General features: G+C 37.8%; 1 protein-coding gene across 1 annotated transcript in view; it reads left to right on the forward strand.

The window, feature by feature from the left end:
* Positions 1-16,460, forward strand: part of LOC131996074 (restin homolog) — a 33,004-nt gene extending 16,544 nt beyond the window's left edge. The window contains exons 3-7 of the mRNA XM_059365522.1: positions 6,452-6,484; positions 7,140-10,778; positions 10,848-10,978; positions 15,851-16,059; positions 16,129-16,460. Of these exons, the coding sequence (XP_059221505.1) occupies positions 6,452-6,484; positions 7,140-10,778; positions 10,848-10,978; positions 15,851-16,059; positions 16,129-16,172 (4,056 nt within the window). The 3' untranslated portion in view covers positions 16,173-16,460. The remainder of the gene's footprint in view (positions 1-6,451; positions 6,485-7,139; positions 10,779-10,847; positions 10,979-15,850; positions 16,060-16,128) is intronic.
* The last annotated feature ends 259 nt before the right edge of the window (positions 16,461-16,719 follow it).

Below are 16,719 nucleotides of genomic sequence, written 5' to 3' on the forward strand. Positions count from 1 at the left end.
GGGCTATATAAAAGCTCTTATCTATGCAGACAAGCCTGTTTCAATTGTTGCATTGAAAGACAACATTGAAGCATTTATTCGTGAGATACCGGCCGAACTGTTGGAAAGAGTATGCCAAAACTGGACTAAGCGGATGGACCATTTGAGGTGCAGTCACGGTCAACATTTGCATGAAATAATCTTCAAACATTAAATTTTATGGACCGTACTATCGATTTGTCTAAAGATTTCATGAATTTTTCTGAATTTTATGTTTTTTTTAACTTTTCTATAACTCTTTACAAAATTTTAGATTAAATGAAAAACATAACAATTCGTCTATAGTTTGGCGGTGCAGTTCTACTAACCGATTTAAATAAGGGAACAATAAAAATTCTTTCCAAATTGGTGGTAAATAGCCAATATCCAGAGCCTTATTAAACATTATAGAGATAGGAAGTATACAATTTTCTGCACAGTATGTAAGAATACGCGAACGGATTCTATCCTGGACTGGGACCGTTGTGTCTTTTAGGCATTTCAGATTGCGTAACACTGTTGTTACATCTAATAATGGAACAGTAATAGTCGAAAATGCCGAAATACACCAGTGATAGTGGTGTGTAGCATACATATATACTTTATCAGAATAGGTTGTTTTAAAAAATGAACATATATATTAGAAATCCCAATATCATCATCTGCAACATCTTTACCGAAATGTGAACTCTTTGGACAATTATTAGATTGACGCTTAGATTTTTTGAAACCATAAAAAGGTTTAGGACTAGATATCAATTCATTCTTCATTCTCGATATATAGTCATGATATAGTCTTTTATTCAAGATCGTATATCCCGATCTTATGACGGAGTAATTTAAAAAGTCCGAAGAAGAACCATTTTTTGTAAATCGTTTGTAAAGCTTATTATTAATATTTTTTAATCTTGATAAAGTAGCAGAATTCCACGGCGATCATCTTATCTAATGACTCCAAAGATTAGAGTATAGTGCAATGTCAACATAGTGAATTGGTTGTAGTCTGTTTTGGAATAACAATAGCTAGTTTCATCCAGAAGAGGACACTAAGGAAAATTGTACCTTTATTGTGGGATGATATTCATCCTCAGGGTGGACTAAAGCATCGCATGGAAAAACAAAAACTTGTGATGATGAGTTACGAATATAAGATCGAGAAGTTTACCAAAAAGTTGTTAAGCCGCAACTGAATAATGGACCAATACATTGGTTAGTACTTTCACTAGTTGCAGTATGTAAAATATAATTAGTGTCTGGACTACAAGTCCATTTTATGTTTGGCAAATTAAAATCTCTGAGAGCAATTAAGATATCGTTAGACTTTGCTGATTCAAATGCACAAAGAATATACGATGTATGCTTGACATATATATCAACACTCGAACTGCATGTGGTGTAAAATGTTAAATTCTTAAGAAAAACTCTAACAGCGATCATTTCAGTATCAACCGACAAGGGAAGAGAGATTTCTTCTGCTGTAAATCAAGAAGACACAGCTTTAAGCACCCCTTCTCCTCTACTTTTGAAACAATCATACGATCACGTCCAAAAATTTGAGACTGTTGTCATTAAATTTCCCTTTCATATACATTATTTTGGAGCCAGGTCTCAGTGAATGCAATTATATCGTGATTTAAATCAAAACTATCAATAAATAGGAGGCCACCGTAGCGCAAAAGTTAGCATGTCCGCCTATGACGCTGAACGCCTGAGTTCGAATTCCCCTCCTAATGCTGGCAACATTTGTGCGCTACTATGCCATGTAAAACTTCCCTCCAAAGAGGCCTAATGCTGGCAACATTTGCGAGGTACTATTCCATGTAAAACTTCTCTCCAAAGAGGTGTCGCACTGCGGCACGCCGTTCGGACTCGGCTATAAAAAGGAGGTCCCTTATCATTGAGCTTAAAACTTAAATCGGACTGCAATCATTGATATGTGAGAAGTTTGCCCCTGTTCCTTAGTGGAATGTTCTCGAAAATTTTGCATTTTATCAATAAATAGGGGGATAACTTAGAATGTAAGCCTCTAACATTTTGATATACAATGCAAATATCTTTAACAGTAGGTGTTACAATTAGTTTTTTGAATGAGTGTTTGACAAATAAACTAAATCAGATTTTTGAGTACCCCTGTGAATATATTCGTGAATTACAGCTTCAGGAGGCCAGATAGGTGGATTAACAATTGCTTCACAAATATCTTCAGGAATCTTCATCATTTTAAAAGAAATCTTACTGCGTTTTACGGCATATTAAGATTTGAAGACCTTAATCTCATGAATAGCTTTCAGCAGCAAATCGGGCAATAAATATCGTTTTCTTCGGTACGACAACATTAAGTTTTAAGGGCGATCAAAAATTGATTCGTGGCTGACGGAAATTCATTGGTTAATTTGTTGACATCGGTAGTTTGTAAGGTGGATGAACTTGTAGAGGGAGTATCCAGAAGAGTGATTTTCGGAACAAGTGGAACATTTGCTTCATCGTTTGGCGCAGTACGGACAGAAATATCAGACGGCTTCTTTCTTTTAGGTAAAGAGTCAGAAATCGAATCTAAATTAAATTCAACGGATATTTTATTAAATTCCAAACGTGTCCGATTTACAACAGCACTAACGTAGGCCTTTATTTTCGCGCATTTGTTGTGATAAGAGTCAAGACAAAGCCAGCATGATACCATAGAATCTACAGACAAGATTTTGCAGTTAACCTTTGAACAGCTCATTCTAACAAGTTAGTTACTTTGCCTGCAGGGTTCTTTAATTCAAGATGATTTTTTGTAAAACCTTTATCATAAATATGGAAAAAGAGCATTGGGCACAATGTTAAAGAAAAAGCCTTTATGTAGGAGGAACAGCTATTATATGAAGAATATCAGCCAATATACGACTTAACAACGTCAACTCACAACAAGGATTACAATCACTTTAATTTAGAAACACACGCAGGTTCAACTTATTGAATTTTTTATTGTGCAATTTTCCTTTAAAGCGAATAATTTATCGCTTTTAGAGAGCGAATGAAAAGGCTTGTGAAACAAAGTGCCTGGTATTTTCTGAAAAACTTGTTAGTTTCCCAAATTTTTGTTTCTATCTTATGTTATCTAATCAACTAATAAAATAATGTTTCAAAAATGGTATTTTTTCTTAAAAAATTTTATTTATAAAAAGGGTGTAAAATTTGCTACCACCTCACAAAGTACGCAAAAAATTTCACCTCACCAGTTAAGGGCTAAAATTGGTAGAAATCGGTGCTCTTATATGATTATGAAAGCTAACTTTAAAGTTATCCCATGTTAACTTAATAATCTTACATTTTGGTTTCCATTCGCCAAAATAACAAGTTCGTAAACCAAAAAATGTATATCGTTTATATTGTCGGAGCGGAGCGGTTTTGGAGAATGGAAACCACTCCGCTCCGGCAAAAGTATGTCTTCTCAGCTCCGCTCCGAATATCTGCTCAAAACAGCCTTTCAATTAACAGTTCAAAGTTAACCTGTCCCAGGGAATTCTAAAGCAGACGAGCTTGCGAGACTAGGAACAGGGACACTGGAATCTTAAACACTCCAACGACACTGGACTCTGTGGGTATGCCTCTAGCGACATGTAAGTTAGGTTTTCAGGGCCAGCCCCGAAGGGCAACGAATAATAGGCGGTCACAAATAGGGGGCTGTGAGCATTCCAAAACTATGTGGCCTCATCTAGACTTGAAGAGGTGGACTACTTTGCTGTCATTGGCTAGAACAGACGTCTCAGTCATTTTGTCCCTCAGGACAGGTCAGTGTCTAATCGGAAAACATTCTGACAGTCTGAAGGTTGCCAGCAACGACTTTTGCAGAAGCTGTGGGAACATCGAGGAAGAAGAGACTATAGAACACCTTATGTGTGTGTGTCCCGCACTAGCAGTTAGAAGGAGTTCCAATTTAGGTTCTCATTTCTTTGAGAAGCTGTCTGATTTAGCGAATGTGAACATTCGCAAGTTGTTGGGCTTTTTAAAGCGATCTGGATGGTTCAACGGTAGGAACTAGAAGGCATATTCCTTCTTCTGTTCCTGTGGTATCACAATGGACGAAAACGTCTAAGTGAGTCTGATGGCATACTGCCACTTTAACTTAACCTAACCTAACCTGTTCCAGATTTCCCGGAACTACCTTACACGCTCTAGGGGATCTGCAATACCGTTAGTGAATTCGTAGAGATAAGGACCGAAGGCCAACGCATGACGGATGGTCACAAATTGGTGGCTGGAAACGACCTAAGATTATGTGGCCAATTCTAAACTTGAAGATCTCTATCACTTTGTTGGGATTTTCCAGAAAACAAATCTCACTCATCGTGTCCGCCATGACAGGTCACTGTTTGCTTGAGAAACATAGTGGTAGAATCTGTTATATATAAAACATCTATCAACTCTGCAATTTGAGTGGAGTGCGTCCAGGATAAAGGCTGGAACTCCGTTTTCGCGATTACTTGTTTTAGATAATAGTTTTTTAAGCAAAGCAAACTTGCTGACTTCTTTCAGTAGGACATTCCCTCATTACTCATTTCTGGAAAATCTTAATTAAACTATTATGTGACCAATAAGATTTCATGTTTCAAAAAGTAAATCGCGAAAAACGTGTGTTGTCAACTGTGAAAAACGAACATAGTACCGACCCTAATCTGATTGCAAATTGATTAAGATTGGTTGGGCCATGAACAGATGACGTAAGTCTAATGGTCTCTAGCTGCAAGCGGAAAACACATCAAACGCATTGGCGTCAATCCCAGACCAAAAGCAATTAAGGTGCTATGGGCGTCATTAGGTCTCCCTCCATGAATGGCATTCACTCGGTAATTCTGTACCCTCGACAATGCTGTTACAAACTGCCTGATAAGCTGCTTGATTTTTTTTGGAATCATAGCAGCCTACTCTTAAATACTGTTCGTTTTTATACCCTCCACCACCATTAAATACTGTTCGTTTTTATACCCTCCACCTCGATAAATACTGTTCGTTTTTATACCCTCCACCATAGGATGGGGGGGTATACTAATTTCGTCATTCTGTTTGTAACTACTCGAAATATTCGTCTGAGACCCCATAAAGTATATATATTCTTGATCGTCGCGACATTTTATGTCGATCAAGCCATGTTCGTCCGTCTGTCTGTCCGTCCGTCTGTCTGTCTGTCCGTCCGTCTGTGTGTCGAAAGCACGCTAACTTCCGAAGGAGTAAAGCTAGCCACTTGAAATTTTGCACAAATACTTCTTATTAGTGTAGGTCGGTTGGTATTGTAAATGGGCCATATCGGTCCATGTTTTGATATAGCTGCCATATATACCGATCTTGGGTCTTGACTTCTTGAGCCTCTAGAGTTCGCAATTCTTATCCGAGTAGAATGAAATTTTGCACAACGCGTTTTGTTATGATATTCAACAATCGCGCCAAGTATGGTTCAAATCGGTCCATACCCTGATATAGCTGCCATATAAACCGATCTTGGGTCTTGACTTCTTGAGCCTCTAGAGTGTGCAATTCTTATCCGATTGGAATGAATTTTTGCACCACGTATTTTGTTATGATATCCAACAACTGTGCCAAGTATGGTTTAAATCGGTTCATAACCTGATATAGCTGTCATATAAACAGATCTTGGGTCTTGACTTCTTAAGCCTCTAGAGTGCGTAATTCTTATCCGATTGGAATGAAATTTTGCACGTAGTATTTTGTTATTACATCCAACAACCGTGCCAAGTATGGTTCATAACCTGATATAGCTGTCATATAAACCGATCTTGGGTCTTGACTTCTTGAGCTTCTAAATGGCGCAATTCCTATCCGATTTGGCTGAACGTATTTTATGACGTATTTTATTCTTACTTTCAACAACTGTGTCAAATAAGGTTCAAATCGGTTGATAACCTGATATAGCTGGCATATAAACTAATCTGGAATCTTGACTTCTTGATCCTCTAGAGGTCGCAATTTTTATCCGATATGCCTGAAATTTTGTACGACGGATTCTCTCATGACCATCAACATACTTGTTTTGAAATACATTGATGCATAAATGCGAAAGTTCAAAATTTTTAAGATCGGATCGAGTTCTATAAGTTTATTTTAAATCTACTTCGTAACACCTTTTGAAAGCAAACATAGGCCCTTCCACATTTATGTATGTCTATGTCCATATCACCACTATTAGTTAACATTTACTCAGAAGGGATCATTCAAGAAACAACAGCCGGACTGACATCTAATGCGAAATGATAAATACCAACCTATCCAGAAACACATACAGATGAAAATAGTAGCATGACTACCAAGAGGGAGAAAGAAAATAACATGGCTAACTAGCATACTGGAAGACTGGGCAAATTATAGTGATGAAGCAAAGATCTTACCAGCTGCATGAAATAGAGAATTCACACCGCATCATATATTACAATAGAATAAAAAAAGAGAAATATTAATTAAGCAGCATGTATGTGTAATTGTATGATCGCTTACACCCGTCACGGGAATGCACATAAAAAAGAAGCTCCGTATTTGATATCTATGGCAATTGGGCCACTTCCGATTCCTTGAATATAAGTACTGATTTCCAATTCGTGTTCCGGAGTTAGCCTTACTGTGAGATCTGACATTTTGAAAAATTTAATTGTAGACCTGGGAAATCGGTTCATTCGTATTTTCTGTGTGTTAGGTTTTCCATACCACTCTTATGATGGCCGTATCAATCCAATACGTAGGCTTTTCAGCATTGAAAGTTTAAGAAGCAAAAATATCAGTGTACCACGAATGACCCATGCTCACGGCGCACAAGCTGTGCAATTTTTACATTAACTCTTGTTTATATTCCGACAGGCACAGACTCAAGTCTACAAGGAGAAAATTCAAGAATTGGAAACTAAAATTAAGGATCTCTTATCAGGTACGTAGCTTGCAACAGTTGTTACAATTCCTTACTGTCATTGCACTTTCGAAAACATTGCGCCCTAGGGAAACATGTTGCCGATGAAAGTAACGATCAGTTAGCTGAAAAGCTCTCACAACAGTCTAAGGTTTTTGAGAGCCAGTTGTCGGAGAACCAAGATGAACTTCAGCGTTTGCAGGAAAATATCCAGTACTTGAAGAAGCAAAATGAAGCGTTGCAGCAGGAACTTGTTGAAAAGGATCAATCTCTTGAGAAGTTCTCTCTATCCGAGTGTGGCATCGAAAACTTGCGCAAGGAATTGACTATTGTCAAGGAGGAGGCTGAAAAGGAGCGCGTCCAAATTCAATCGGATTTGATACTAAGGCTGGAAGAAAAATCCCATGAGGTTCAGACCTTGCAGGAGCAAATGACTAATCTCAAGTCTTCGGTAGACAGCGTTGAAAGGGAACGTTCCAATCTAGACGACGAATGCCGCATACTGCGAGAGGAATGCAAGACACGCGATGCTCAAATTGGTGATATTACGAATCAGTTGGCTAAATTATCGGCTGAATTGTCCATAAAAAATGCAGAGTGTGCCACACTAGATGAACTTGTCAAAGGTCAACAGATGGGTAGCGACATGGAGAAGGGCAAGCTTGAGGAGAAGACACGGGAAATCGCGAAGCTGACGGAAGAAGTGTCCAATCTACAACGCATAAAACTGACTCTGGAGACCAACCTGCAAACGGCACATGAGGAGCTCAAAAAATTGGCGGAGATTCAAAGCGGAATCGAGACAAAATTAAAAGAAGCCCTTGGTCAAGATGAAGCGAGAAAGTCGGATATGGTTGCTCTAGAAAGTACCATGACTGATTTACGGCAAAAGAGTGAAAAATTGCTTTGCGAAAACCAGGACCTTACCAACAAAATTCAAGCCCTAACCGATGATTTAGAGAAGCAAAAATCCATGGGGGAAACTTGTGCTGTCCAAGTATCCCAAAAAGAAAATCTCTTGACTGACAGTTCCAATAAGCTTAAATCGGCCGAAGAAACTATCGCAAAACTACAAAAAGATTTGGAGCAAACTCTAGCGGATAAAGAGCAAAGCCTACTTTCCAAGGATCAGGAAATCGCTTCGCTAAAAGTGGAAATCGAGAAGATGCAAAACAAGGTTACGGCTTTGGCCGGCGAGTCTTCGGTCGTTGTTCAGCAATTAAGTGCCAAAATAACCCACATGGAAAGCCAAAACAAAAGACTTGAAGACGATTTAAAGAATTCAAATGCCACAATCGAAGACCAACGCTTAAAATTCATTCAAAAAGACGAGCTTATTGCCAACAAGTTGGCTGCATTGAAATCCACATCAACGGCCCTAGAAACAACCACAGATTTGATGGAAAAACTGAAGAGTGAACATGGTGCGGTGATCAATCGAAAACATGAATTGGAAGATTCGCTTAAGAAAGCCGAAGACCGGTGTGCTCAGCAGCAACTTGACCTGGGAGATCTCACGCGCAAATTGGAGAGTTCCAGTAGCAAATGCGACAGTCTTATACAGCAAAATGAGGCATTACAACAGGAACTTCTTGCAGTACGCACAACCAGCAGCACGGTTAAAAGCGAAGTGAAAAAGCTAAACGAAGAAATCCAGCAGAAACAAACTGAAATTGTTGCGTTGACCAACACTGCCGATCAGGAACGCATCCAATTGACGGGAAAACTTGAAGAATTGCAACAGAAACTTTCAAACAGCTCGAAAGAGTACAGTGATCTCAAGGAAGTACTTCAGAAGACAAAGGAAGAACTTAGCAAAAAGTCTCAACAAATTACAGAGCTGGAAGAGAAAAACATTAAGCAAGAGCTGCAAATTAGCGACCAGCTGCGTCAGCAGGAGAATCTCCAAAGTAAATATGACTCATTACAAAAACAAAACGAATCCTTGCAGGGTGACCTAATGGTCCTAAGATCATCCACAACAGACTCTAATACAGAGATCATGAAACTTTCACAAGATTTGGCCAGCAAACAAAAGTCACTCGACGAACTGATGGACAAATCTAGCACTGAGCGTGCCTGCTTGGAAAGCCAACTACAAGCAAATCAACAGAGAATCGATGGAATGTGCAGCCAAGTGGAGACTTTGACGCAAGAGCTGAAAAAAGTCACTGAAGAAAGTTTCTCACGCTACGAGCAGCTCAAAACGGAGCAAGAAAAATGTGACAAATTGCAACTGGAAATGGCTGATAGGCAAAGAAAACACGACAGTTTTGTGACTAAATATGAAGCGCTTGAAGAGCAGAATAGGTGCTTACAGAATGATTTAAATAGCTTGCAGCAAGGTTCGGCCAACTCTAACACCGAGATTGTGAAGCTCACCGAAGAGTTGTCGCAAAAGCAGAAACAATTTCAAGATTTGGCAGACAAATCAAACAGTGAACGCCTCACATTTGAAGCCCAACTAGAAGAGGCCAACCAAAACCTTCTAACAAAGAATAGCGAAATGGAAACGCTGCTGTCTCAGTTAAAAAATGTGGAATCTTCCAAAGCGGAACTGTCTACAGCGTCTGACAATGCCAAGAAAGAACTTGAGAATAAATTCCAAGCAGAGCTCAGGGAACTCAAGGAATCGGAAGCTATCAAACAAAAGTCCATCATCGAAAGCTTTGAAGCACAGCTCAAAAATTCGGAACAATCCAAGTCGTCTCTGGACGAAGCCATCTCTAGCCTTCAAAAGCAAATACAGTTGTTGCAGGATGAGTTGCTCAAATCACAGCTAGACTTTAAAGCAAAGGAAGCAGACATGCAAAAGCAAATTTCCATTTTCCAAACAGAGAAGGAGCAACTCCATTCTAATCTCAAAAAAGCTCACGCCGAAGGTTCTTCGGCTATCACAACTTTGCAGCAGGCGAATGCTAAACTTCTGCAGTCTGAGCAGAAACTTAAGCAAGAGCTAGAGGAAAAAGATAGTATTTTAGCGAAGGCTTCGTGTGAAACGGAACAGCTTCGTATTGTGCAGTCCAACACAAAGTCCGAACTTGACTTGGAGCTTCAGAAACTCCGTAATGCTTTAGAACTTGCGACAACTGAATCTGAGCACAGAGCCAAACTTATCGAGGAGGACAAACGCAAAATCCAAGAGCTTAAAGACCTCATCGAATCTCTCAAAACGTCCAATGAAAATATCTCTGCCACCAATGCCGAACTTGCCGAAGCCTTAGAAATACTGGAACAAGAAAAATGTGAAACAGCCCACATATTTGAGATTTTTGAAATGGAGTCCGATCAAAATACCGAAAAATTCATCGAAAAATTGACGAATATTAAGAAAGAACTTACGAGCACACAGCTTCAGTTGAGCGCAAAAGACGCCAAACTCAAGGAAAAAGAAGAAAGCTTAGCAGCAACAGATCTTGCCCTAAAACAATCGCATGCTTCTCTTGAAGAGGTCCGATCAACTAGCCTGCAAACTTCAACCCAACTCAGAGAACTGCAACAGGCGAACGAAGAGCTTAAACAGCAGTATACGCTAACCGAAGCTAAGCTCAAAGAACAGCACGAGTTCGAACAACAACTTGAAGAATACAAAAAAATAATCGACGAATTAGACGATGCATCAACGGAGAAGACGACACAACTGCAGCAGCTGCAAACGCACATTAGCCAACTCCAGCAAAATCAATCTAAAAATCTGGAGAGAGAGCAGGCGCTAAGCATGGAATGCGCCAATCTCCAACGGAAACTGGAAGTGGCCGAAATGGAAAAGACCAAAGAAATAGTGACGCTAAAACAACGAATTAGCGACTTACAATCCACAAGCAATCTTAAACAAAATGGTGCCGGCAATGGTCCACGCCAAGAGGTAAACTCCAAACCCATCTCTTACCATTTCCATTAGCTAATTCCAACTATGTTTTTGTTTACCCCTCAGGGCACAGACAATGGTGACAGTGCAGCGCAAATCGATTTCCTCAACTCCATAATAGCCGACATGCAGAAGAAAAACGATACCCTCAAAGCCAAAATAGAAGCTCTCGAAGCATTACCTACAGATTTCACAAAGTAAATATAAAAGCTTTTATCAAAAAAGTCAGGTCATCCATGTAGCATTCCAAGATGAATGTTTAATTCATGTTTACAATCATTGAGAACACTAATTTCCTTCGACATACGACCAGCTATTTAAATGTTACGATAATATCTTCAATTAATAAAAAAAAACTGTTGACGAATAGTATTGAAGGAAGCTTAGCTATCCGTCCGTGTGTTTATCAACCAACAACTCTTGTAAGATGGGCACGGAGCCAATTATGAAAGCATTTCTAATTTAAATTCGCAATTTTTCGAAAAAACGGCTATTTTCATACCAGATTATAAATACTCCGAAATTATTTAGATTAACGTACTTTAGTACAACATTAAGACAATTAAAAGATTGAATGAACTATGATTGAATGAACAATTAAAATATGAATTACAAAATACAGAAACTTGTGCAAATACTTCTAAGGTTCTAGGCTTCTGTTTGGAAAATACCAAGCTGCATCGAAAAGCAAATCCTGAATGGACTTAAGCTGCTGCATGGAAAGCAGACTCGAAGTCTCTAGGCTGCGGAGGATTCTAGCTGAACTGCTTGATACGCAGTTCCTAGGAAACTGCTCAACGGAAAACTTGGCACCAAAAGAGGTTTTAATTGTTCCGCACTCAATCCCTACTATTTTAAAAACACCCACGAACTGTCTATAAAATCTTTTCGTTGTTTTAAGAAAATTCATTTCAAAAGTATATTTACGGTACCCACGGTGGGCTCTGTCTCCTTGGGAGGTAAGATCGCCAATCAGCTGGGTGGTATGCTCGATAGACGATGAACTTCAAATCAAATGATTCTTCTAGTAAAGGGCTGAACGGCGACAAGTGACAGACAAGTAAAAAATGTGTCCTGTAAGCGCTGCAAGGTTATGTCCCCAACGGCGCCATGACAGTGCGCCCCAAATTGAAAATGAAACAAGCAAGGGGAGGCAGAAGTCGCGCCGACTATGTATTACCCTACAACTACCCTATAAGTGGAAATTGACAACTATATCTAATTCTGAACCGAATTTGATGGACCTCTGTGGAGCTTTTCAGATGGTAATAAAACAAACCGTCCAAAATGGTAATAACTATGCCTCTATATTTGCAAGTATGACGATGTAGGTGTATATGTAAGCTAAATAAAAATCCAATCTGATTTTAATAAAATTTAACGAAAATGTCAACAGTCATAAGATAATCATATGTGACAAGTTTTGTGACAATCGATTAACAAAAGGCCGCATCATTCCAAATTGCTCAAAGTCGGGCGAAGATATATCTGGCAGCCAGGGAGCCCTCGGCCCCCAGTCCCCCAAACAAAATGATTTTGTTTATAAAAACTATTGTATTAAATTAAATTTATTCTTAACACCAAATTTTAGTAAAATTTTTTAAATTGACAAAATTTCATATTTATAATACTCCCAAGAGACAGCATTTTGATCAAACCAGGACCACTTTAAAATTATTTTTTTAAGTACAAAATTTTAATAAAATTTTTCTAAAGACAAAATTTCAACATAATATTTTTGATGAACAAACTTCATCACAATTTTTCCCAAAGACAAAACTTTAAGGCGCAGCGTAACATTCTTTTCAGCCCGAGCCGGGCCCCCTCGAAGACAAAATTTTTCGTAAAGACAAAATTTCAATAAAAATTTTTTCAAAGACTACATTTAAATATTTGTATACCCACCACCGAAGGATGGGGGTATATTCATTTTGTCATTCCGTTTGCAACACATCAAAATATCCATTTCCGACCCTATAATGTATTGTATATATATTCTTGATCTGCGTAAAAATCTAAGACGATCTAGACATGTCCGTCCGTCTGTCTTTTGAAAACAAGCTACAGTCTTTAAAATTAGAGATATTGAGCTAAAACTTTGCACAGATTCTTTTTTGTCCATAAGAAGGTTAATTCCGAAGATGAGCTATATCGGACTATATCTTGATGTAGCCCCCATATAGACCGATCGGCCGATTTAGGGTCTTAGGCCCATAAAAGCCACATTTATTATCCGATTTTGCTGAAATTTGGGACAGTAAGTTGTGTTAGGCCCTTCGATATCCTTCTTCAATTTGGCTCAGATCGGTCCAGATTTGGATGAAGCTGCCATAAAGACCGATCCTCCGATTTAGGGTCTTAGGCCCATAAAAGGCGCATTTATTGACCGATATCGGCGAAATTTGGGACAGTGAGTTAAGTTAAACCGCTTGACATACTTCTGCAATATGGCAATGATCGGTCTAGATTTGTATATAGCTGCCATATAGACCGATCTCTCGGTTTTAGGCTTTGGGGCCATGAAAGGCGCATTTTTCTTCCGATGTCGCAGAAATTTGAGACAGTGAGTTGTGTTAGGCCCTTCGACGTCCTTCTTCAATTTGGCCCATGTCGGTTCAGATTTGACTATAGCTGTCATATAGACCCATTTGTCGATTTAAGGGTTTGGGCCCATAAAAGGCGCATTTATTGTCCGATTTCGCCGAAATTTGGGACAGTGCGTTGTGTTAGGCTCTTCGACATTTTTTGCAACTTGGCCCAAATCGTTCCAGATTTGGATATAGCTGCCATATATACCGATATCTCGATTTAAAGTCATGGTCCCATAAAAGGCATTGATAATCCGATTTCACTGAAATTTGACACAGTGGCTTATGTTAGACTTTTCGACATCCGTGTCGTATATGGTTCAGATCAGTTTATTTTTAGATATAGCTACTAAAAAGACCAATATTTTGTAATATACAATTGAACAATGACTTGTACTTATTAGTATTTGGTCCAAATCGGAACATATTTCGATATAACTGCTATGGGACATAAGGTATGCAATTTTCACCGGATTTTGATGAAAGGTGGTTTGCATATATACCCGAGGCGGTGGGTATCCAAAGTTCGGCCCGGCCCAACTTAACGCCTTTTTACTTGTTTTTTCTAAAGACTATATATATTCCAGTGAAGATTTTCCAAAGAAAAACGTTTGCCGAGCCTACCTCGAAATTATTTTTTAAAACCAAAATTTAAATAAAATTGTTTGTGCCTGCTCAATGCATTTTGCGACACTACATTTTGCTTATACATTTGTAAAATTTTTTTATTATGCTTTTCCGACCCAAATAGAAACAAAATGAAAAATCACAAAAAAATACCAAATGAAATCTTTTCTATGTAAAGATAAAATTTGAAAGACATTTGTTCTAAAAGCAAAATTGCAATGAAATATTGTCTAAAGGCAAAATGTTGCTCAGGCCCGGGCACCCCGAAATTATTTTCTTTAAAAGAAAGATTTCGATAAATTGCAATAACATCTTTTGGAACTAAAACTTTTTCCTAAAATTTTGTATAATAATTTAAAGCATTTATACTGATGTAGTATTTTTTTATTTTTGTTAACAACAACTTTTTTAAAGAAATATTTTTAACAAAATTGTAAACATTTTTTACAACAAACAAATAAAAATGAAACGAAGTTTTATTATTTTTTACAAAAATCATTACAATGTTTTTACAACAAAAAAATGTTTTTTTTTTAATTATTTTATAACCATTTGGCGAAAAAGGTGAATTTGATAATATTGACATAATATAGCACCTGCTGGTTTATCACCATAAATGTATTTTTTATACACCACTACTGTGGTACAGGGTATTATAACTTAGTGAATTATTTTGTAACACCCAAAAGGAAGAGAGATAGACCCATTGATAAGTTTACCGATCGACTCAGAATCACTTACTGATTCGATTTAGCTATGTCCGTCTGTCTGTCGGTCTGTCCGTCTGTCCATGTTTATTTGTGTACAAACTACAGGTTGCAATCTTCATCCGATCATCTTCAAATTTGATATGAGCATGTTTTTCGGCCTAGAGACGAAGCCTATTGAGATTGGAAAAAATCGCTTCAGATTTGGATATAGCTCCCATATATATGTTCGTCCGATTTGCAGTAATATTGCAATCAAATGGTCATGAATCGATTCTCTCGAAATATGGCTGGAGGGATTTTCTCTTGACTCCTAACATTATAGATGAATTTCATAGAAATCCGTTCAGATTTAGATATAGATGTCATATATGTATATGGCCCGATTTTCCCTTCTAGAGCCACTGCAAGCGAATTTTTTGACCAATCTTGGTTCGCCTGAATCCTTTTGCGTCGACGCAGTATGATTTAAAGGCGTGAGCGACAAACGCATGTAACACTGTGGAACAGCGAAACAGTCGGTAGGATGGCGAAAATCCTATGGGTCGATCCGGATCATGAGAGGACGAAGCTATTACACGATAAGTTAGGAACATTCTTTTTCAAGGTTACCTTTTAGTTTTAGAGCGCTCAACAAGCCGATTACTGGCTTAGGTGTATCTCTGTAGTGGCATGGGGTGGATTAATATCTGCACCCTCTTTTCATCCTAACCCAACCTAGAATAGATTCCAGAGGTCTCATTCCTAAGAATTTTAAGAAAAAAATTTTTTTTTGCCGATTTTCGACAATCCAATGTGATAGCAACTTAAAAGTCAAAGGCAAAGCCTTAACAGAATACCGCGAAGTATGAAATTCGACAACCGCAAAAAGGTGTATAATTTTTTCAAATTGTTAAAAAACGACTCTTGTTTATATTCTTCTTTGTAAAGCGGGACATTTTTCAAAATATGCATTTTATAAAGTAAACGTATTTTCCAAATTTATCTGCCATATTCATGTTTTTATTCAACGCTGTTCTGTAAAAATTATAAAAATATTTTATTTAATCTCTGCAAAGACCGCTGTTATTGCTGGGTATACTTTCGTTAAAAAATCTCTGCAATGAACAGCAAATAATTTGGTTTAATAATTCTTTTTTTTTTTTAGACCGAAGGCTTTTGAATTGTTAACAAGAAGGAAACCTGCACCTCGGGTCTTTTGTGATATTTGCGACGAATTTGACAAACACGAAACCGAAGATTGTCCACTACAAGCCTCCGATGATAGGGACTACTCGCCACCGCCAAGAGATAAAAGAAATGGTTCGAAGGAAAGAAAAGTACCCGAACCGCGCAAGTATTGTGAATCATGTGAAGGTGCGTTAAATAGTACCAACGACCCCTACCTCACTCATAATTTTGAAAATTTAATTTACTTTTTTTCAGTATTTGGCCACGAAGCCGGAGAATGTGATGATGAATGTTATTAGTTTAGTTTGTGTTAATTTATCAACTCAGTTAGTCTAATATTTGTATGTCTTGTTGTAAGCCAGGCCCCATCTTTGGCAACTAACCTTCTAACGAATAGCTTATATAATATAGTAATTCTTATTGTGATTCTATATCTATGCGTCATATTCTATGGAGTCATATTTTTATATTTATTGTTTTCAATTTTTGAATTTATTATATAGACAGATTTATGTAACATTTGTCAATTCGAATTGTTATGTTAGTGCGCCGCATTCTTTCATTTGGGATATTTAATTTTACTATTATTTATTAATCAACTAATTGTTAGAATAACTACCAACTAAAATTAATAAATAGCAATTTGCAAATTTAAAGCTTCAAGGGGTGTATCTTTTAATCTCACAAAGCAAAAAAAATATCTTTCTATTTTTCTCCCAATATGTAATGACATGAGTGATGATAAACCAGGCATCCTTTGAGCCTCGCAAAGATATAATGTCTTAAAGAGGGTGTGTATAAATTTTCTCTCAAGCAGCAAATGCCACTATGGACATGCACCTAAGC

Source organism: Stomoxys calcitrans, chromosome 3, assembly GCF_963082655.1.
Source record: "Stomoxys calcitrans chromosome 3, idStoCalc2.1, whole genome shotgun sequence".
In the NCBI taxonomy this organism is placed as follows: domain Eukaryota; kingdom Metazoa; phylum Arthropoda; class Insecta; order Diptera; family Muscidae; genus Stomoxys; species Stomoxys calcitrans.